General features: G+C 36.9%; 2 protein-coding genes across 37 annotated transcripts in view; both read left to right on the top strand.

Moving 5' to 3' along the window:
- Nucleotides 1-219: 219 nt before the first annotated feature.
- Nucleotides 220-13821, top strand: LOC148597794 (uncharacterized). The gene is made up of 3 exons (XM_088561745.1): nt 220-493; nt 10484-13107; nt 13671-13821. Exons 1-2 carry the CDS (start codon nt 476-478, stop codon nt 10967-10969), a joined length of 504 nt encoding a protein of 167 aa, XP_088417871.1. The 5' UTR covers nt 220-475; the 3' UTR covers nt 10970-13107; nt 13671-13821.
- A 5870-nt stretch (nt 13822-19691) lies between these two features.
- Nucleotides 19692-22412, top strand: part of LOC148597793 (protein scribble homolog) — a 71143-nt gene continuing 68422 nt past the window's right edge. For all 36 annotated transcript variants that reach the window (XM_088560329.1, XM_088560358.1, XM_088560354.1 and 33 more), the window contains exons 1-2: nt 19692-20029; nt 20120-20237. In XM_088560329.1, coding sequence (XP_088416455.1) covers nt 19868-20029; nt 20120-20237 — 280 coding nt within the window. In that variant the 5' untranslated portion in view covers nt 19692-19867. The remainder of the gene's footprint in view (nt 20030-20119; nt 20238-22412) is intronic.

Genomic DNA, 22412 nt, shown 5'->3' with positions numbered 1-22412 from the left:
ACCCATCTGTCCATTCTAGTAGTGAGTTGATGAATGAGTCCCCTAAATTTATCCATCTGGATTGTTGAATGGGCTCCGATGATCTGGCTACTTTCACACGGTAGAAATGCGAAAGCAAATCCTCTTTCTTTTCCGCATCTCAATAAATGCTACCGTACATGCAGAAACCTATCCAAGTTAAATTATCTCCCATTTCATTGTGATTATCGTCTGTCGTCAGAGAAAATGGCCGCAAATTGTTGGTTCTGATACGGAAAATGATCGAATATGAACGACATTCACGTGTTGATAACATATGACTTGTAAAAATTGCTTTCTACATGTATGGTGAATAGGAAACAGCTAGTGTGGATCGTGCCGTTTGCTTGACCAATATGTAAAACGAGGATTTCTTGGGATGGATAAGTTTTGTAAAATCGTAATCTGGTGGTAAACTCTGGTGCACCGATGATATTTCTTGGTTTAAAATTGGATCATGTACATTAATTTTATGGTAAGTGTTTCTAGTTTCCTAAAAAGTAAAAATTATTTTCCTCCGATGTCGCATATAGAAGTAGTCCATTTAAACATACAATTTTACTTTGAAGACACAGCACACGTACATTATTAAGTTGTTGTGGAATTAGGTTAGAACATTCCGATCTGAGTGGCATAACTGTTACGTCGGACCAAGGATGAGTCACACAATAATTATATAGCACCACAATAATTGGTAGTGTGGGTGCAAATTTGGTTAAAGAGGTCACTGGACAGTGAACGTCATTATTGATTATGCAAAGTAGTTCATGCATGTAAGTTTGGATGATTGGATGTTTTTTCCCATATTCCAAACATTGTATGTTTAATTTGACATGAGTTGTAACTCCTTTTAAATAAGTGTATTCACTTGTTTAAAGTTAGCGGAAAGCTAAAAATAGATAGTTAAAGCTACAATTTCTTGTGCAGTCGAGGTCAGCGTCATACCGGAAGTTACGTACTATTTGTGTATTTTTATAACAGTTCTTGAAAACTGCGAAACGAAAATAGATTTTAGTTAACGAACTATTATAAATCGATATATTTTCAGAGGTTTTTCGGTGTCGGTGTATTTAACATATCGGTACATTTTGTACAAGGGTGCAACGATACAATACGGTTATTTTTGGGGCACTATGGCTGACCAATTAAAATAGAGTTGTAATAAATGTATGTAGCTGTGATGAGTTACGGGAACTTCCTGGAATAGGGCGGTCAACGGCACACTGTATTATAAGCATGCGTAATGCATGAGCCCGCATTTCCAGAGAAGTATTGGGCAGTATTCATGGCCTGAATACAAGTGAAGATTTATTGAGACAAATTGACTTTGGTGTAGAATTACCAGACGATCCAGATTTTGACCCGAGGTTAGTTCAAACTGAGAAACGAAGTTTTTCCATTGAACAAATTGGTGAACGAGTGGGTGGTAATACGGCCAGGTGATTCAAATATGAAACCAGTGTTAGATGCAAAGACGGGAGAGCAAGGGACAAGTACTCCAAAAGCCCAATCTGAAGGTCAGAAGTCTATGCACATAGACAATAAAGTGACCTGAGATGAAGAAATCAAAACACTATCATGATTTTCGGAGGCATGTATCAGAATTCATTTTGAATGCCAGTACAGAGGTGCAAAGTAAAGGGCAGAGGGATAAAACATATAAAGAAGACAGGTTAAAACGGGAACTGGCAAGTGTTTTATCAGCCTCAAATACTGATACAGAAGATAGTGCGAATGAGGCACTGAAACTCAAGAAAAGAGTTTCGGAGAAAGATAATGAGGTTAGTCATGATAGTAGTAGTGGTGCTACACACCATGTTGATAAATATGAACATGTTCAACAACCTCAATCAAGACACCAAGGTCAACCAATACTTAGTCCGAGTGATGATTTGGCTAGACTTAAACATAGTACTCCAAAAATGGACAAGAGGTCAATTGGGGCAACAGATAAACTTCGTCAAGCCAAGGACGAAACAGATAAACTCAGAATGGAGTTGAATCGGCTACGTCAACAAACATTTGAACAACTGACGGAGTCAAGTGGTGATGACTGATTAAAATGTTGATTGAAACAATTTGATATTGACGTTTTGACTTCCAAGCGCCAAAAACAAGTAGTCTTCAACAACATTTCAAGTGATGTCAACAAATGTCAACAAAGTTTCAACAAGCCTCTACAAGTTATATAGTGTCTCAACAAGTAACCATAGGTATACCAGATACCTCAATAGACACCATAATTAATTCTGAATGTCAGTAAAGTTATGATAGCCCTCAACAAGCTGTCAACAGGCTTCAACAAGGTGGATATGATAATAAATCGCCTATGTTAGGTTCTCACCAACCAACATTAAACAAACCAAAAAGAAAGGCCCATATGCATGTTCAGCATCCACGTCAACAGGTGTTGAAACACAATCAACAAGAATCAACATACATTCAACAAGATACCAAATGGAATGAAATCTTAGAACAAATTAAACAAGTAGTAAGTGAACGCAATCATGTTCAACAGGTGATACTATCTTTCCAAGTACCTCAACTTCAACATCAACAAGGTATCAACAAGGTTCAATAACCTATCAACATTGCTAATATGGGTACGGGATCCAGTCCCGCATTGACACATGTTAATATGCAGAATGATGGACTTTTACAAGATGTCAATAAACATCAACATCATTCAACTAACCATCAACAAGATAGAGTAGCTTTCACCAGCTATCAACAAAGACCACATTATGTGACTACACATATACAAGATCAAAGGGTAACTGTACTAAGTTTCCAATATGTGAAAGCACATTCAACAAGTTTATTTCCCCTAAGTCATCAGAGATCCATAGGTATCAACAATGTAATGAGACACCAGGAATATCTAAAACAACAAATATAGTGAATCAGAGCACACGTTTCTCACGTCAAACAGATGTAATGAGTAAAAATAGCCATAGGACATTGAGTTTGCACTCACAAATTCATCGATTCGGAAGTAGACCAGCAGCCCCAAAAGCTCCAAGAGAACTAGATCAACTATATGATGAGTATACAACTAAAGACTCTGAGCTGAGTTGTCTGATATGTCATCAAAAGTTCGTCAAAGAAAAGGCAGACGAGCAAAGGCTCAGGCTAGACGTGGTAATAACATAACTCTTAGATACGAGTCTGACTCTTCCACAGAAGAAAATGATAGTACTTATAATGATCGGAGAAGCCTCCTAATGGAACGCAGAAAGACAAGGGATAGTCCCAAAACAGACCAAGAAAGTCATATCAGTAGACGATCGCTAAGGCAGTCTAAGAAAAGAACTTCCTCATCCAAGATACCTAGTGGTTTGAAGTTCACAGGGAAAGGTAATTGGAAATCCTTTTATACCAAATTTAAGGGGTATGCTAGATTGGAAGACTTGGATGAAAAGGAAAAACTTATCAATTGTGTTTCTGTCTGGAAGATAAAGCAAGTGATTTTTACACTATGCTTCTGGAGCAGGACAAGATGATGTCGTTTGACACATTGATTCTAAAGATGGAGAAGAGATTTGGTTTTTTGGAGTTGCAGGAAACACCAGTTCAGACAATGTGTACAAGAGCCAAAAGAAACCTTAGAAGAATGGGCTGATAGAGTTTTGTGACTTGCAGAAAAAGCCTTTAAGGATTTTCCTGAAGAACATATGACTAAAGAGGCAATAATGAGATTTTGCCAAGGATGTAATGATCCTGAAGCAGGTCAAAATGCATGCATGGCGAAGCAAAATTCTACGGAAGATGCGCTGGACACGGTTAAATGGTTCCAACATACTAGAAAAGTGTGTCAGTCTGTTACTAAGGTGGGCACACATAAAACAGAATCAGAACAGAGTGTAAAACAAATAGATACACCCGTGGTACAGTGAATGAGCCAGAGCAATGAAGAAAATGAGTGACAACATAACTCAGCTCAGTATGTACCAGAGACAAATGGAGACAAGACAAAGTAATCTTGAGAGACGACTTAGACCCGTTTCAAAAGGTGGACACAGACATCCTGGACCTCAAAGGAGAAATTCTCCAGATACAGGGAGAAGACCCTATCAGGAAACACTTTCAAGTGATAGTGGCCATAGATATGGTAGAGGTATTGGTCGTAGCTGGAGAAACGGTAGACGATCCAATGAGTTTGGAATTGTGAAATTCCAGGGCATTTTGCTAATGATTGCCCTGAGAGAGAAAAGCAATATGAAAATAGGAAGCAATCCCAAAGAAAGAGGGGAAGAAGTCCAAAGTAAAATTTAACACTGAAGAAGTTGAAAATGTCAATGATGGAACTGCCAGTGTTTCATCATTAGGAACAGCTAGTTTGTTGAGACTGAAGGACTGTACCCAAGGTATTAATGTAAATGCTATGATTGACACAGGTTGAGAGGTAACCATAATTCAATCAGAGGTTATTCAATCAATTGAGGAAAAATCCATTTATTATCAAAGAGTCAATTATGCATGGAGCTGGGACAGGAATGTCAATGAAATGTAGCATAGTTAATCCAAAGATATTCTATTTACAGGGTCAACCCTTTACTAATCGCCTGTATTTAGCACCCTTGGATTGTGATATGCTAATAGGGGATGATTTCCTAAGTAAACACAAAGCAACTATTGACTACAATAGGCTTGATCTGACACGGGATGGGAGAAGGTTTGAACTGACAAAAGGAAGTGAGTCAGAAACTATAGTCTCCAAGGTGAGAGTACATAAAGTGACAATTCCGGAGACTGTGGTGGTTCCAACAAATTCAGCAGTAAGATTAACACTTGGACAGCATTGCATGAAAAATGATTATGTGGTTGAACCTATAGAAGGAATGAATGCCAAGAACAATATGTTCTAAAGAGAATGCTCCAACTGTGTGTATGCTGAATGTTGGTGATAATCCTGTAAAAATTCGACAAGGAACAGACGTTGGTGTTGTACACCCAGCAGCAGTATTTCAGCCAATGGATAAAAATACATCAGTCAGCACAGGTGTCTGTCATGAGTCAATAGAAAAGACAGAGAATGAGGAAATCCCTAAGAATTTGAAAGGATTGTGCAAGGATTCTTGTGAACAGCTGAATCCAACACAAAAGAGGCAACTTAAAAAGCTGTTGTTAAGATACCATGATGTATTTGCCACAAACGACTTTGATCTAGGAAACTTCACAGCAATTGAACATTCAATAGACATAGGAACAGAACAGCAAAACTAATCAAGCAGAGAATGCGTAGAACTCCAGACTGTTTTGTGCGGGAAGAAGAAGCACAGTTGCAGAAAATGTTAGAAGCAGGTGTAATACAACCTTCAATTTTGGAATGGTGCTCTGCACCAGTTCTGATAGGTAAGAAAGACGGTGGAGTACACTGGTGCATAGATTATAGGAAGCTGATTGCTGTGACAACTAAGGATGTGTTTCCATTACCACTGATGGATGAGTGTCTTGACACGTTGTCAGGGAATGTGTGGTATTCCAAGTTAGATGCCAACAGTGTTTACTGGCAAATTAATATTAAAGAAGAAGATCGAAAGAAGACAGCGTTTGTAACAAAGTACGGTATATATGAATGTGTAAAGATGACCTTTGTGTTGTGCAACACACCTGGAAATTATGCCAGGGTAATGAATTCGGTACTCCGAGGATTAACCTGGAAAACAGTGTTGGCTTTCCTAGATGATATCTTGGTTCTAGGTACAACATTTGAAGAACATTTAAAGAATCTGGAAGAAGTATTTAAATGTTTTATGGAGTATCAGTTGAAGTTGAAACCCAGAAAATGTGCACTTTTCAAGGCATTAGTGGAATTCCTGGGAAGAGTTGTAAGTCAACAAGGACTTGAAATCGGTCCAAAACATTTAAGAAAAACAGTAAAAGATTGGCCTATTCCAACGTGTACCAACTATGTGCAAAAATTCCGAGGATTCGCCTATTATCATAGATCATTCTTGAGAAATTATGCCAAAATTTCAGCACCACTGTATGAAATTACAGGTGAGAAACTATTTACTTGGAATCTTGAGAGAGAACAGTCCTTTTATCAACTGAAAAGAAGATTGCTTTCAGCTCCAGTGTTAACACTGCCGAATAGTAAAGAGTACACAGATGCGTCAGACAAGGCAATATGTGCCGAATTAGTCCAGGTGCAGGATGGAAAAGGGCGAACTATTGCCTATGGTAGTTTTGTACTTACATCAGAACAACAGAGATATTGTACTACCAGAAAGGAATTGCTGGCTGTGATTAGATTCACTAGACAATTCAAACACTACCTATCGGGTAAGCAGTTTGTGGTACGCACAGATCAAAGTAGTCTCACATGGTTGACGAATTTTAAAGAACCACAGGGACAGCTGGCTAGATGGATAGAAGAACTGGGTCAGTATGATATGATTATCAAACATCGACCTGAAAGTCATCATGGTAACGCTGATGGTTTAAGCAGGATACCCGATGTAGAACCAAGCTGTACTTAGTATAGACCTGGAATCGAGCTAAATCAACTGCCATGTAAAGATTGCAAATATTGCAACAGAGCTCATAGAGACTGGGCTAGATTTTTACAGGAGGTTGATGAAGCTGTACATCTAGCGAGGAAGGGGAAAGTCCCTAATAAACCAGTTGAAGAACCAGCAATAGCACTGGTAGAACTGTTTACTGAAACAGAGAAAACTAATGTAAGACCAGAGTGTGGAGGGGAATTTAATCAGTGTTTTAGTACCAGTATAGATCTGGAGTGCTCTCCTACAAAGACAATGATAATAGCAACCACAGGTGTGATGTGTGCTGTTACAGCTATATCCCGTGGGGAAGGAATTAGCTTGTTAGGCTTTTCTTCTGACCAGATAAGAAGCAAACCAGCAGGGGATTCGGAGCTAAAGCCTTTGTTAGCGTGGTTGAAAAACAAGGAGGAGCCCACACAAAAACGAACTGTTCATATCCTCTCCAGCGACTAAGAGTTATTGGATTAACAAAGAACTGTTTTTCCTGGATGAGGATGGTATACTGAAAAGTAATCCAAAGAAAGAGAGTGGAAATATCCGATTGGTGGTGCCAGATTCTTTAAAAAAATCTGATCATGGAATTATGCCATGAATTACCAAGTTCAAGACACCAAGGTGTATCCAGAACCACCATGAGGGTGAAAGACAAATATCATTGGTATAATATGTCAAGAGACATCAAACACTTCGTAGCGACATGTGAAATCTGCAATAAGAATAAGAAACCAACCAGGTATGGGAAATGCCCTATGACCGATTATCCTATGGAAAGACTACATTTAGATTTCCTGGGTTTTCTCCCGAAAACGAAAAGCGGGAATGAGTATATATTAATGATGGTGGATCAATTCTCTAAATGGACTGGATGTATACCATTGCCATCCCAGACAGCAGAATTGACAGCCCAATCAGCAGTTAATGAATTCTTTAGCAGATTCGGATACCCATTTGAGATATTCTCTGATCAAGGAAGAAATTTTGAAAGTACTTTATTTAAGGCGATGTGTGATTTACTTCAGATTCACAAAGCCAGAACGACGCCTTATAGACCCTCTGCGAATGGTCAGGTGGAAAGACAAAATAGAAGTTTAATGGATGCATTGAGATGTTTTGTTAGCAAGCAGCAAGACAATGGGATGTTCATTTAGCCCAATTAGCTGGAACATTAAGATCTAATGTAAACCGAAGTACTGGGTATACCCCAAATATGCTGATGTTAGGTCGTGAGACAAATCAGCCAGTAGATTTGATGTATGGGGGTACAGGTATGAACACATATGAGGGACCAGAGGAGTATGTGGTATCACTGATTGATGATTTATTCCATTTCGTCCATGGGTGGACATAGGGCGACTACAGTTTCTCTCCATTCGCTTCGGTTTTGGGCGATGGTGTTACAATTTTTCCACGTTAGTCCTACTCTCTTCAGTTCAGAGTTCAAACCCCTCCTCCAGGTGTTCTTTGGTCTTCCTCTTTTTCTTTGCCCTTGGGGATTCCAATCTAAAGTTTGCTTTGTAGTGTTTTTATTGTTCTTCCTTAAAGTATGACCAATCCATTTCCATTTTCGGGTTCGAATGGTGTTTTCTATTGGTTGTTGTTTTGTTCTTTGCCAGAGTTTCTTGTTTGTTATTTTTTCTGGCCATCTGATATTCAGTATATTTCTTAGGCACTTGTTAACAAAGACTTGTATAGATTTCATGGTGTTTGCTGTTTCTCTCCAGGTCTCGCAACCATATAACAGGACAGACTTAACATTGCTGTTGAAAATTCTGATCTTATTAGCCGTTCTCAGTGTACTACTTTTCCATACTGGCTTTAGAATGGAAAAAGCCTGTAATGTCAGTGCCTCCAATTGTACTCATGACACTTCCAAGGTACGTAAATTTATCTACATTCTCTATCTGTTGGTTATTTACCAATATTGGATCCATCTGGTTTTGTTGGATTCTCATGGCTTTGGTTTTGGCTGTGTTGATATACAGCTATTTCTATAATATCTATTTCTTCGAGATGGTTGACCTGGTGTTGGGAATCCTGAAGACGATGCGATAGCGTGCATATGTCGTCTGCAAATTCGAGGTCTTCTAGACGAGATGTTAGTGTCCATTGTATACCATGAGGGTCGTTGTAAGCTGTTGTTGCTATCCAGTCGATGACTATGAGAAAGGGAAGGGGAGAGAGAATGCATCCTTGCCTTACGCCAGTTGTTACAGGGAAAGGATCCGTCAATGTACCAGCATGTATGACCTGACAAGAGAATTCTTCATACAGTAACTTAATCATGGAAATAATCTTAGGTGGAATCCCATAGTGTCCTAGAATGTTCCACAAGACCTGATGATCTATGCTGTCAAATGCTTTCTGGAAGTCAATAAATATAGATATAGGGATGACTGCCATTCGATCGTTTGCTCAATAATTATTCTGAGTGTAGCAATCTGGTCGACACATGATGGTTCTTGTCTAAATCCAGCTTGTTCATCTCTCAGCTTGCTATTAATCTCTTCTTTCATTCTTTGTAAGATTATACTGCATAGGATTTTACTAGGAGTGGACAAAAGAGTTATTCCTCTCCAGTTGTTGCAATTGGATTTGTCCCCATTTTAGGTAGTTTTACCAAGAGTCCCTTTTGCCAGTCTTTTGGAATTTTTTCTTTTTCCCATATCTGGTTTAATAGCCCAAGAAGATATTGAATGGTAGTGTCATTCATGGACTTGAGGGCTTCTGGTGGTATGCCATCGATTCCCGCTGCTTTCCCATTCTTAAGATGTTTTAGGGCTTTTCTTACTTCATTTTCGGTAATTTTGTCAGTCTCTATGTTAAGTGTTGGACCTTCTTCAAGTATTGGTGGATTTGTTGGTGGTGGTCTGTTCAATACCTCACTAAAGTGTTCTTTCCATCTGTCAAGCTGATCTTCTAGCTTTGTGAGGGTATTGTTGTTTTTATCTTTGACTGGTAAATTTTCATTTTGAGAGATCTTTCCACTGAGTTGTTTTGTGATGTTATACAATGTTTTGATGTCTCCTTTTAAGCAGGCGTTTTCAGCTTCTACTGCTAACTTTTCAGCATGGTTTCTTTTATCTCTTTTACAGCTTTTCTTCACTTCTCTGTCTTTTGCGCTGTAAAGGTCTTGCAGGTTTTTCTTTTGCTGTCTGGTTTTGGCACTCATCAACTTTTCTTTTATTTCCCTTCTTTCAGATATTGTATCCCATGTTTGATCTGACATCCATTTCTTTCTTTTCACTTGAATGAATGTGGTATCACTAGAGAAAGCAATTCATGATGCAAATGAATTTGTCAGGAAGTCTCTAAAGACCACCCAAGTAAAGATGAAGAAGAATTATGACCTTCGTGTATTGGAGAAGCAATACAAAATTGGAGATCTGGTATATGTTTTCGATAGTGCCCAGGTAAAGGGAAAGAATGAGAAATTATCTTTTTCCTGGAAAGGCCCAGGAATAGTGCTAGCTATGATTGCACCTTATGTTTATAGGTGAGGCTCCAAAGAACTGTATTTAACACAAACCATGTTTGTTTGAAACTGTACAGAGATAGGAAAATTCCGTCATGGTTGAGTATGTGTAGAGAGAAGCTGCTGCAAGGTGAGAATGTTCTCATCAAGAAGTCAAATAAACCACAGTATTGTGTGTGTAGAGGACCAGATACTGGTGAGTTGATGGTTCAGTGTGATAGCTGCAAATAATGGTTCCACCTGTCTTGCATAAAGATCAGTCCCCAAGAAGCTGAAGAAATGGAGACGTATATGTGTCCTAACTGTCGGTTCGTAACGTCGCGAAACCCACAAGGGCAATAGCAAATAAAAAAGAAAAAAAATATAGGAGAAGGGGAAGCTGGTATGGGGGAGCTGATAATTAAAATAGTAGGGGAAAAGTTAATATGATAATAGTAGTTATCTTAATAGATATCTATGTACTTCTGATTTATACTTCCAGATTGATCAGAGTATGAGTTCTGGGGAGAAAAAAAACATATGGTGGAAGGATACCTCCCACGGGAAAGGAAGTGCTTTCCCAGAGTGGGTTAAGGGTGATTCACCCGGAAAAGAAGAATCTCCAATGGCAGAGATGATGCAAGCCATTAGAAAGTTTGATGCTGGACAGCGTGTGGTGCAGGAGGAGGTGGTGACATCACCTGTCACCAAGGAAACAGTAGTTAAGCCCAAGATGGAACAAAAAGAAGGGGCCAGGGCTGAAGGGGAGATGAAGGTTAAGCCCAAGATAGAACAGGAAGAAGGGGACAGGGCTCCGGTTGAGGCCGATCAGCCTGAAGGGGAGATGAAGGTTGAGTCGGTGCCTGAAGAGGTGGTTCTGATACCAGCAGGCGCGGAGTCCTCACCGTCGGCGCTATCCAGACGTGGTAGGGGACCCTCAAGCACATATCACATCAGGGGGATGCGGGGAGAAGACAGGATCCCTTAAGAGGTATTTGTTTGAGGGACACCTGAGTGAGGTGTTTTCCCTGGATCCGCCAAAAGAGGTAATGGGGGATCCAGGATTTCACAAGTTCAAAGGATTCATACTGATGCAGCCTGCCAGGTGTATTACCGAATTAGAGAAGCCTACCTACCACCAGTTTCTTACCTGTTTGAGAGCAAAGGTAAGGGTATCTTACAACCTGGTACCTCTATCTAAAGAAATGGATGTGCTGAGAGCTGTGGCCAGAGTGATGGGCTGGTCCATTCAAAAACACTATGTAGTTAACAAAGCTGAGGAGCTGAATGCAGCTGAGTTCTTGTTACACCCTCGGGTGTTAGCAGGGATATTTAACCTGTTACCAGTTTGGGCACAGAAGGCAGTGAGAGATTGTACATACATCTCCGGAAGATCCTTTTCGGAGGATGAAGTGAATAGGATGGATTCTTTGTTTTGGCCTTGGGCCAAATCTGGGGCTGAAACTACTCCTGCCACTCCAATAGAGAAGGTGGCCAAGTCAGAAACTACAGCGATAAGTGCTGTTTCCTTAGAGGAAAGCTTCCGTCACTTAGGGGTGGAGGAAGACGCACACGCACCAAGAATGGTGGCAATAATCTACAATGACAGGAAGATCCTGGTGCCCTCCAGGTCTTTTTGTGAAGTAGCCTCCCTGGCAAGGGAGAGGTTAGCTCACAGTAAAGCAACTGTGATGTTGTTTTATAAGGGATTCGAGGTGGATCCACTCTTACCTCTATCTATGTGCAAAGAAGAGATTGTAGAGGTGGAGGTGCAGTTTAGGTGAAGAAACACCACACCAGTGAACTGATATGGGTTAAGATACCCGTAAACCCCGTTTTTGTGGGTTTTTGTGGGTTTTTTAATTGTTATCGTACTTAACGATAATATGAATAGATACAGGTTGTATCTAATTAACTGAATTTAAGCCATTTTCAAAAATATATGTGATTGATTATAATTTAGGCAATTTTCAAAAATATAGTTATGACTTTGTGAAAAGTTATCATTTTTCCGTGTTAATTATATCTTTATATATATTTATTAAATTATTTTAGAATAAGGTTAATTCTAAAGTTTTTGAGGGCTATGTCGGATCAGACGTTAAACCAATGTCCCATGTGCAAAGAAATGTCACGCCTTGTGCATGTAAAAGACCACTTTCCCAATCCACGAGTGGTTGGTGTAAATGTCTAAATTATTTCATTAAATGTTTGAAAGACAGTAAAGTTTTCTAGTGGCAATCAAAAGTTTTAAAGTCAGATATTTTTCAGTAGTGGTTAGTTACGTATAGTTGATATATTTTTACTGGACAATTCATGATGTCTTACACTTACCGGAACTGCAATTATGGTCATGCGATTTGTAATCTCGTGAATAGACATCAGGAAAAAGTTCCTTGGATGTACACATACTCAGGCGGAATATGGTGTTGTTCGATGACCATGGTGGTTTGTCACCTGATGGTGATTGGTATTTCAGTGAAATCAGGTTAAAGCTGTTGAGCTAGGGTTGCGGGTTGAATAGGACTGAAATGGTTGGTTTTCCAGTTTAGCCTAGGAAAACTGTGGATTGGTTTTTCAATTGAGCCAAAGAAAAACTGCGGATTGGTTTTCCAGTAGAGCCAAATAAAAACTGTGGATTTATTCAAGTCGTTTCCTTGGATCAAATAGAGGATCCTGTTCATTGATAGTCGTCCAGTATTAAATTATCAAGTAATTATGTTTCTATGACTTTTAAATTTCCAACAGCGAGTTTGATGTTAAGTCTCTGGTGACGTACATGTAATGGTCAAATGGATTCACCATAGTAACCACTATCAGTGATGTAAAGGGAATTTCAGACAGTTGACTTTTGTCGGAATATGAATTCCTCCTTTTTAAAGTGGAGGGTATGTTGTGGAATTAGGTTAGAACATTCCAATCTGAGTGGCATAACTGTTACGTCCGACCAAGGATGAGTCGCACACCAAGTGGGGAATTCCCTCGGACCATAGAGGACATGTACCCGTGACGTCACCAGGAGATGGGCTCCAACATCCCAGCATCCAACTCACTCTCTTCTACACGTGGTTTCACTGGAGAAGGTTGTGTTTGACACTGCTCCTAGAGATATCCCGTATTAAGAAGGTAAGGCGTGAGCCTATGTTCAGTGCTCTCTCTAATCTCTTAGAACTTACTCTAACCAATTAAGTCCAATGGCCACACAATAATTATATAGCAACACAATAAAGTATACATGTGAATGTAAACAAAAAGGGTCAAAGGTGGTGATGTAGAACGTACATGTACTGTCCTATAGCTTCATTCTTAATTTCAATCGTCGCACCGCAACCTTGTATTAAAATTAGAGTAGGATATAATAATAATTAATGAAGGGTTCTCATAACATGACAAGTTGCGAATTTTGGGAAGATTCTATGCAAATTTTATGCCAAGACACTATATGTTCTACTGCGAGCATATGACACGCAGAAAGCTAGTTTTGAATTCGTCACAAGGTTTTGTTTGGCACCATTTTTTATACGTGAAATGAGGGCTTTTTTTTAATTTTTAAATAAAAAAAGGAGTTCCAAATTCTGTGAATTCATTGAATAAAAATATTATATTCTGACATCAAATACAAGCCCCAACCCAAGTTTTATTTTGAACTAGAATTTTTTTCTGTAAGTGTCTCCAATGTTATTTTACAGGGAAAGTACAGATAAGTGTGATCGAACAGCTCATTTGGATTGGATCAACATGTGTTATACCTAGTCGAACAGCATATAAGGACACATTTATCAAATATTCGAAGAAGTCAACAATTGTATAAAACGAAAAATGAAATAAAATTCAATATTATCATGCTGTTACTGCAATGATTTCCGCTGTGATCCTGGATAAGTTACTACCAACAAAATGAAAAATTTAGAGTTCAGTTGTATCAAGTTTGAATGCTGTGTTGATACTTGCCCAAATTCATACGGTCGCCTGGGAAGCTTTACATTCCTTGTTGAATTTGAATTGGTTACTGTTAGGTTGCATTATACTTGCAGATCCGATAGATGTGATTTGCAGGGGTAATTATTAGGAAGTACAAGCTGGTAACCCAGGCCATGTTTTATACTTTCTGTATGTTAGCTAAATTTTATCCAAAATTTGGTAGCCCAGCTCAAAATTTAGTAGCCATGGGCTACTGGGCGACTTAATTTTTATCACTGAATTTTGTTACACAGTGTTGACCCGGCTTTATTAAGTAAACTTCAACAAAAAGGATGAAACCTAATGGAATTTCAATCGTTGTTATTATAGTATGTGTACATGTACATAGATAGATTCAATATTTTTGGTGATAAAGAGATGTGAGATGCATGCTGTCAGCTATACGGAAAGATCCAGGTCTACACGAGATTGAGTTGACCTTGATAAAATATTATAATAGCTAAGGTAAAAGAAGGTTTGTATTGGGGTTTTAGAGGAATGTGGTCCTCTGATCAACCAGTTATGTCGGCATCGGGATGTTTTCTCGGTGCTGCATATTGATTTTATACACTCTGTGCACGTGTGTGGTGTATTTGCCTTTTCTGTTGAAAAAAAAGCGGCATAGTTTTAAAATTCGTAAACCATAGAATTAGAGAAGTGTAATTGTAACACAAACATAAGAAATTCGGGACTAAAATGGCGAGAAAGAAATCAAGAATAAAAACGTAAAACTGAAATCAAAAGACAAAACGCATGGCATAACTAAAACCAAACAAAGAAACGACGTAAATACAGAACCTAATCCTGAACTCACAAACTAAGTGTTGTTTAAGGCAATTCAACAGATTTGAAAAGAATCATGATAAAACAGATTTTTTACATAATTTGCAAATTTTGACGGAGAAAAAAATCTGCGCGGAGACGTTTCAAATAAAAACCATGTTCAACACTACCACGGACACCTGAAAGGCAAGAATTAATAAAATTTGAAAATAATATTAATTTCTCTATTAGTATTTGTAGATGTACATTTGTAGTAATTTTGATAAAGCACTTTCGGTCTATAATCACTTTGCCGATATACAAGTACATGTAACCTTGAACTTAATTGTTTAAAGAGCTTATTGACGTGATTATACACTGTCAGGTAAACTTAAGTAAATGTATGTCATGTGTACATCGGCAAGCATTCGAGTCCCGACTCTTTTAAACTTTTTTTTCTATTTTTATTACAGCGAAAAAAAATCCAAAATTTGGTATGCTAGTAGATACACATTTGACGGACTTGTCTATTTTTTCCCGATTTTTTTTTGTGACCAAACATTAAGCATGAGCTATTTTTGATTAAACGTACTCCACTCACAACCATTTTAGTTAAAGGTCGTGGCTTTGTCTTACTATTATTTGATACAGTTTTTGTTGATAATTTAATGTTTAATAATGATATTCCTAATCTAAATTGGAAAATAATAAAATTTTTGTCTTGAAGTAACTTTTTAAGTCATTAGCAACGGCAGTAAACAACAGGATTAACTTTTCCGCCTCAACTAAACGAGAGCGCGATTTCTATTGTTCTCAGTTTTTAGTGGAGTCCGAGTCGCTCATTTGCTTTTGTAACTTTGTATGTATGATTTTAGTCAATTTATGTTCTTTGTTGTGTATGTCTGTTTTCCATGTCTGGTCTTTGTCCCTGGATTACATTCTTTTGATTACCGCTATAACCTTGGTTCCCTTGTTTACTCTTTCTCGTAGCGGTAGGTTTCTGCCTGGTAGTTGATGTTTTCATGGTCACACAACTTGTCTGCCATAAGTCTCGTAACCTCGCATCGCCATAATTCATAACTCGTCTCTCCTTTGTTGTTACTGTCAGAGAAATTGGAAATTCTGGGTGGTTCTCTAAACTTGACATCGGTCTTCTGCTTTTGTTCATCTGGTTTGGTGTCCTACTCAACTTCAGTCTTTGGTTTTAATTCTCCGTATCTCTAATTTTACATAGTTTAAAAAATACATTCAACTATATCATGTCTCAATAGAAAATTTATTTTATCTATAGTTACTATGACTATCCTTTAATATTTTGTGGTATTCTTGTGTATTGTTTGGTATTCTTGGTATTCTGGGGGTATTCTTTGGTATTTTTATGGACTCGAGATTATCTCACAATGTAATTTTTCGTATAATATACCATTGTGTTATTTATGGTTCTATCAGAATAAATCATATTCATATAAAAGGTAGGTTAATTTTATATCTTAAAAGACAAAATTTTTTATGCAAGTTTAAAGAATGGCTTTTTGTAACTGTTCATTCAGTTATTACGTATAATCAAATCATAGGAATATATCATATACTATCGGAATGGTTTCATATAATATACATTTATTTTCAAAAGGTCGTTTCCATATGCTTGAATTGGTTTCTTTCATTTAAATAACATTTTAGTTATATTTTTGAACTTTAAACACGTGATATTTTGTTTTGATAATACTCAAGGTTTTAGCTTGTTATCTTCAATATCTTGAGAGATCTGTAGATATACCCGATATTCACCAGAGATGCACGCAATTATAGAAAATGTTGGGGTCGGGAATTCATAATATATATTACGACAAGGTCTTATTTATGCTTGATATTGTTTACGGTTCACAGAACATACAGTTGTGTAAGAATTGGTAGGCAAGCTCTCTTGAACTCAGGGGACTTCAGGTCATCTCACCTAAAGCTGTTTGCAAGAACCAGTTACATTCCTTTCCGGAATGCACATTAACATGTAACTTCCGGGATGCGAAAGACTTTTATTCTTAATTGTACCTCTCTCGAACGAACAAGAGTTTTAACTTCATGGAGTTTTTTTTAGTCGGTGATGCATTTAATGACGCAATTTGTTCTTTTTATGAAATTTAGGGAAAGTAATGATACATTACTTCTGATTTGTTGTAACGTTTACATATTCAACAAATACCTGTTGACCAGGACCAGGGATGCAATATGAAGTCCATGTCTAGATTTAACACATAATCAGACATTTTGAACTCCAATGAAATTATTTAACCACGAAAGAAACATATTGACTGGTGATGATAAATATATTAAATGATGAATCAAATAGAACTTTTTTTCAAATTAAATTAATTGAATGCATATTGAAAACCATGGCCAAAATGACTATGGCCGACAAAATATCGCACATTAATAATTTTCACTTTATAAAAAAAAAAATAAATAAAAACTAATAGCACAGGTCCCGATGCATATATGTTAGCCCACCCACGGGTAACTTCCGATATACCAGTATGTACAGAAGTTCCGCTGGAATGGGTCTGTTAATCACGGCGGTACAAGGATGCAGCTGGGGCTGGAAAAACATCCCCATTCATATATTTGTCTGCAAGAAATACATACCCATTCATACATTCTACTACTGTGTAACAAAGACTGTAATATTACACTCCCTGTGTGTACCTAACATTTTTTTTAATTAAGAGACAAATGAACCATTGATAAATGACAACAAATGACCCAATCACATATTTAAACTCTAGAAAAACAGACCCATTCCAGCGTTACGTCCGTATATAGTGGTATATAGGAAGTGACCCCACCCCTCCTCCCCCCGTTCTATTAATATATGGTTAGTTCAATAATCGTCTACTTATTGTCAATTGGTTGTCATTTCTGAGCTGTACTACAGCAATGGGTCATATTTCTACAATTTAAATGTGTAATTAATTGCTAAGACAAACTTTCCTGTAATCAATTAGTGTCTGCAGCAGCTGATAGCCATGGGTAAAATATTTATTTAATCTTAATTAATAAGTTGACGAATTGCTATATTACAGATTCAGAGTCAATATTTTATAATAGTCTCACCACATACTAACATATATACTTAAAATCTACATAGAACAAATGAAACATTAAAGTTTGTTTTTGTCTACAGAGTGGGGGAGGCCTGATAAGCATACACCCACCAATCTAAAAAGATTTATGAGATATTGTTAAGAAGTGCCTTCTATGTTCAAACTATATACATTTACAATTATATAAATAGATATAGAGTTTTAAATAAAGTTTATTTCTTAAAAATTAAAATGTAAAACTATGTTGTTTTTTTTTTAATTAATGATATAAAAGAATATTTCTCCTTGATAAAATATTGCTGCAGGTTTTGGTAGCTATATTACTCATGTTTTCAGTATTAGATATAAATACATTTTTTTCATTTTCTGATAACAGATTATAATGTTCATTTAAATGTGATGCATCATTTAGCATAAGTTGCATAATTTAGAAGTGGCGGGTCCAGAAAAAAATTTGGGGTGGTCCCAGATGAACGTCATTTGGCTTGATTTTATTTGTTCATCCCCGAGTCATTGCAAAAGTTGAGTTCCCACTAACAGTGTATTAGTGAGTGGAAGCAAGTTTTGATTTCAAATAAAACTTATAAAACTACACATTTAACAACAAACTGCAGGAATTAACTACTTTTCTTTCATTTTTCGCATTCTTGGTAATAATTGATGTCATTTTAAATAGTTTACACCACACACTGAGTGCTTTTATTTTTTCTTTCTTTCTTTCGTATTTGTGTTTGTGTTTCGTTTCGTTTTATTTTGTTTAGGGGGGTCTCATTTTCAGAAGAAATGCTTTATAAGCTGGTTGTGTGCACGGACCATGTGTAATACATGTATAATACAGTGGATTAATTTGACGACAAAAAAACCTGTAGATCAAAATAAGAAAGCATTAATATTACAAAGATAGACATATGGGGCCAACGTATCCTTCTGATTAAAACATTGAGATGTTCTCTACGGGACCCATACTTAAGAACAAGAAATACAAATTTATTTCTGGTTCGGAATGAAATGTTTAATTTTTGAAGTTAACTATAAAAATCCTCGGTAAAAATTGGTATTTCAATTCATCGCCGAGTCGTTGTTCGCAAGCAAAAGTACCAACACCGAACTTAGCAGGAATCGGCTGAGTGAATGTTAAGACGGTTTGATACATTTTTTTAAAAAAAAGTGACGCTTTGAACAGAAGAGCATACTTGACTTCTGCTAAATTCGAAAATTGTGACTAGTTCGGCTAAATTACTAATACGACATCTTGCTCTGACTTGCTTTTGGTACTCTTTGATGACCTAACGTTAATTGTCTAGAGCTTGTTTTGACAATTAAATACCAGGTGAAATATATATTGATATATAGAACGTTGTACGTATAACATGTAACCCATCGATCAGTACTGCAATTGAAAACAGTTCTTTCAAAATTTTCATATCTACCAGTTTCTACTCTAATCGGGGCAACTCCATATCTAAAATGAGCGGGTGTAAGGGATTTGATAAAACTGAAACAAGCTATTATATGGTTTACTGTTTTTTTGCGCCGAGAAATATATGATTGGGATTCAGCAAGACATATATATATATCATGCTAAACATAAATATGACTGGGGGTATTTTTCGGCTCCAGCTGCACCCGTACCGAATTTTAACGAAAGTGACCCATGTCCCCACCAGGTCACAGCACATATTTGGTTGAGTAATAGGCCTACCCCCCCTTTTTCCCCAAAAAATGCATATTGCCAGAAACATCTAAGTGCCTGTAGATGTGCTGGTCGACTTCTAATGCCCTGTTATTCAATAATTAATAATTAATCAAACCCGTTTTTACTTAAATTATCTCTGGAAATGCTTCGAAGTGACATAAACTACGGAACAAGAAATTCCGAGTACCTGCCGCGCTTTGCATGATGGGAGACAATCTGACGTCACGCGGCTAAATGTAGCATTCGAAGTTGTGAGGATTTTACCTTCAAAAAGGGATTTTACCGATTACTTCTTCCTCTTTTATGTTTTTACTATAGACATGATATATTTTAATAACAGTAGACCGTAATATAAGCCATATTTTCCACCATGTTTAAGTGTATTCCCTTATTTAAAGCGTGCAATCGTCAGGTTGAATATTTGGACAAGCGACACTGTAATTTGACAGATGTCCCCGATGATATTTTGCGATATACACGATGCTTAGAGGAACTTTTATTGGATGCTAACCAATTAAAAGATTTACCAAAGGTAAGTTGTAGTCCGATAATTTTTTTTCTAATTCTGCGCACTCGTTTTAATCTTGCAGATTTGACAACTTGTTTACATTTTTCATTCAAGGGGTTCTACCGGCTCGTTCAGCTGAGGAAACTAAGTTTAAGTGATAATGAGATTGGAAGAATCGCACCAGAGATTGCTAATCTCATCAATCTTATGGAACTTGATGTCAGTAGAAATGGTAAGCTGATATTTACAATATATTTTGCAAAAAAAGATCTCGATGAAATTAATCGGAAGTGTTACTCTCCGCCATTTTGAATGAGTGTGAAATGGGTGTTTTTCAATTTACAAATTTGTACACAGTGTGTACAACACAACTGGATTTCATGCATAAAATAAAATTAATCTCATATGTAGGAAATATCAGACCTTATGTTGAGACAAGTTAGCCCATATTTAATGAAAAAGAATATGTTTCCTTTGGGCTGACATACACTGCTCATTGAAGGGAGGCTACTGTGATTGTCTTGTTCATCATGTTGGAATGCATGGCATCTTCAATGAATTCTGGTAAAAAATGAATATAGTCAGTGGTTTCATTTATCTTTCTTTTGTCTCCAGCTAAGTGATATGTAAGAAGGTATTTCGTATATAAGTGAAAACCTCAAGTACCTTCTTGATTTCTTATTTTTCACTCTTAGTTACTTTACCATCAGCTCCAGATACATTGCATATCGTTTTAGCTCACCTGGCCCAAAGGGCCATGAAAGCTATTGCCATCACTTCTTGTCGGTCCTAGTCTGTATACTTTTCTCCTATCACTTTCTTCTCTGAAACTCCTTGACAGGTTTTAATGAAGTTGTTGTAAATGTCCTTTAGGGACCTGCACAAAAAAATGCATTGGGATTTTTCATCAGTTTAATTTTAGAACTTAGGGATTAAGCTACTTGTTTCAAGGTAAATATCAGTGGTTCCAGAGTTGTTTTTTTTTTAACCAGACATTTGATCAAATAAATTTTACTGAATTTTACCTTGAACCAAATACTGTTTTTGAATATTTTTTTATAATTTTAATGTAAATATAAATAAATGAGGAAAATGACATTGACATGGTTTTAATTGTATAAGTCTCATTATTGCTAAGTTGAATATAAGTGCACACTTACATGTATATGGCAGTTTTAAAAAAAAAAAATGAACATCCTGTTGCCTATTTTGGATCTTTTGAATCTTTAAGCAAAGTTTTAGCATCCTGTTCAATTCATATTAAATAAGTCATTACATCTTTAACAAAAACAAAAAAAAAACAATGGTGGAATGAATCAATTAAAAATATTGTTAAAAAAAACCAAAGTGCTGTAGGGGTTTAACAATTCCACTCTGCCACAATCAGATACATGTACATATCACAATTCTTGGCTGTCAATCCAATTTGTAAATGTCTTGTTTCATATGCATGTATATGTCTACAAATTACGAATAAGATGACCCATAGTCATGTTCGTAGGTATTGACTTGCCTTTATCCATTAGATATAAAGGAAATCTAGTGTTCAAGACAGTAGATAAATCAGTTTTTGATTGATAAACAAAATTTTTAGCAGTCATTACTTCATTTTTGACTTTCCGTTAAGCTAAAGAAGGTATTGGATAAGAGTCATAAAAATAGACCTGGTATCGATTTCAGGATCTTAACTGAAAAGATTGTAATGCTGGGATGCACTGATGGATCATTACCTCCCTTTTCACAAAATCTGTCGTCATTGATTTCAATTTTTCCACCTGGTCCATGCTCCTAGTTTTTAGTGGAGTGTGTGTTGCTTATTTACGTTTGTTACTTTTTATGTATCATTTTGGTATTTGTGTTCTTTTTTATGTGTGTCTGTTTTCCATGTCTGGCCATTGCCCCTGGGTTACATTCTTTTGATTTCTGCAAGAATCTTGGTTCCATTGATTACTTTTCTACTCAACAGGGTGGAAAAAATCGTACCCTACTGCAGGAACACTATATTGCATGTAACAAGTTTTTTTGAAGTTTTTTAGCCAGTTTCATGAAAATTATAATTGATTGAAGTAAGTTTCAACTGATACTCCGGCACAAACAGGGTTCTTTAGGACCCAAGCTTGTGGTTCCCTGACCTCCAAATTTCATTAAGGCCCCTGAAAATCACTACAGGGGAGTCCAGGGGACTCAGCTGCTGAAATCTACATTACGATAACTCTACATGTAGTCGATTTGTCCCATTTGTCCAACTTGAATTCAAGCAGTTGAGATGATTAGCGTATGGTGTTAACAATTGACAAATAAAACTTGAAAGATAATAGATAATCAGTTTTTTTATGTAGGAGTGAACATCAGTCGGTATCAATTTAAGATAAACTATTCATTAGAATAAATATATATGTTTATATGT

Source organism: Perna viridis, chromosome 14 (genome assembly GCF_037379345.1).
Source record: "Perna viridis isolate PV_CMFRI_1.1 ecotype Kerala chromosome 14, ASM3737934v1, whole genome shotgun sequence".
Lineage (NCBI taxonomy): Eukaryota > Metazoa > Mollusca > Bivalvia > Mytilida > Mytilidae > Perna > Perna viridis.
The sequence above is the reverse complement of the archived record's forward strand: the minus strand, read 5'-3'. Positions and strand labels throughout refer to the sequence as shown.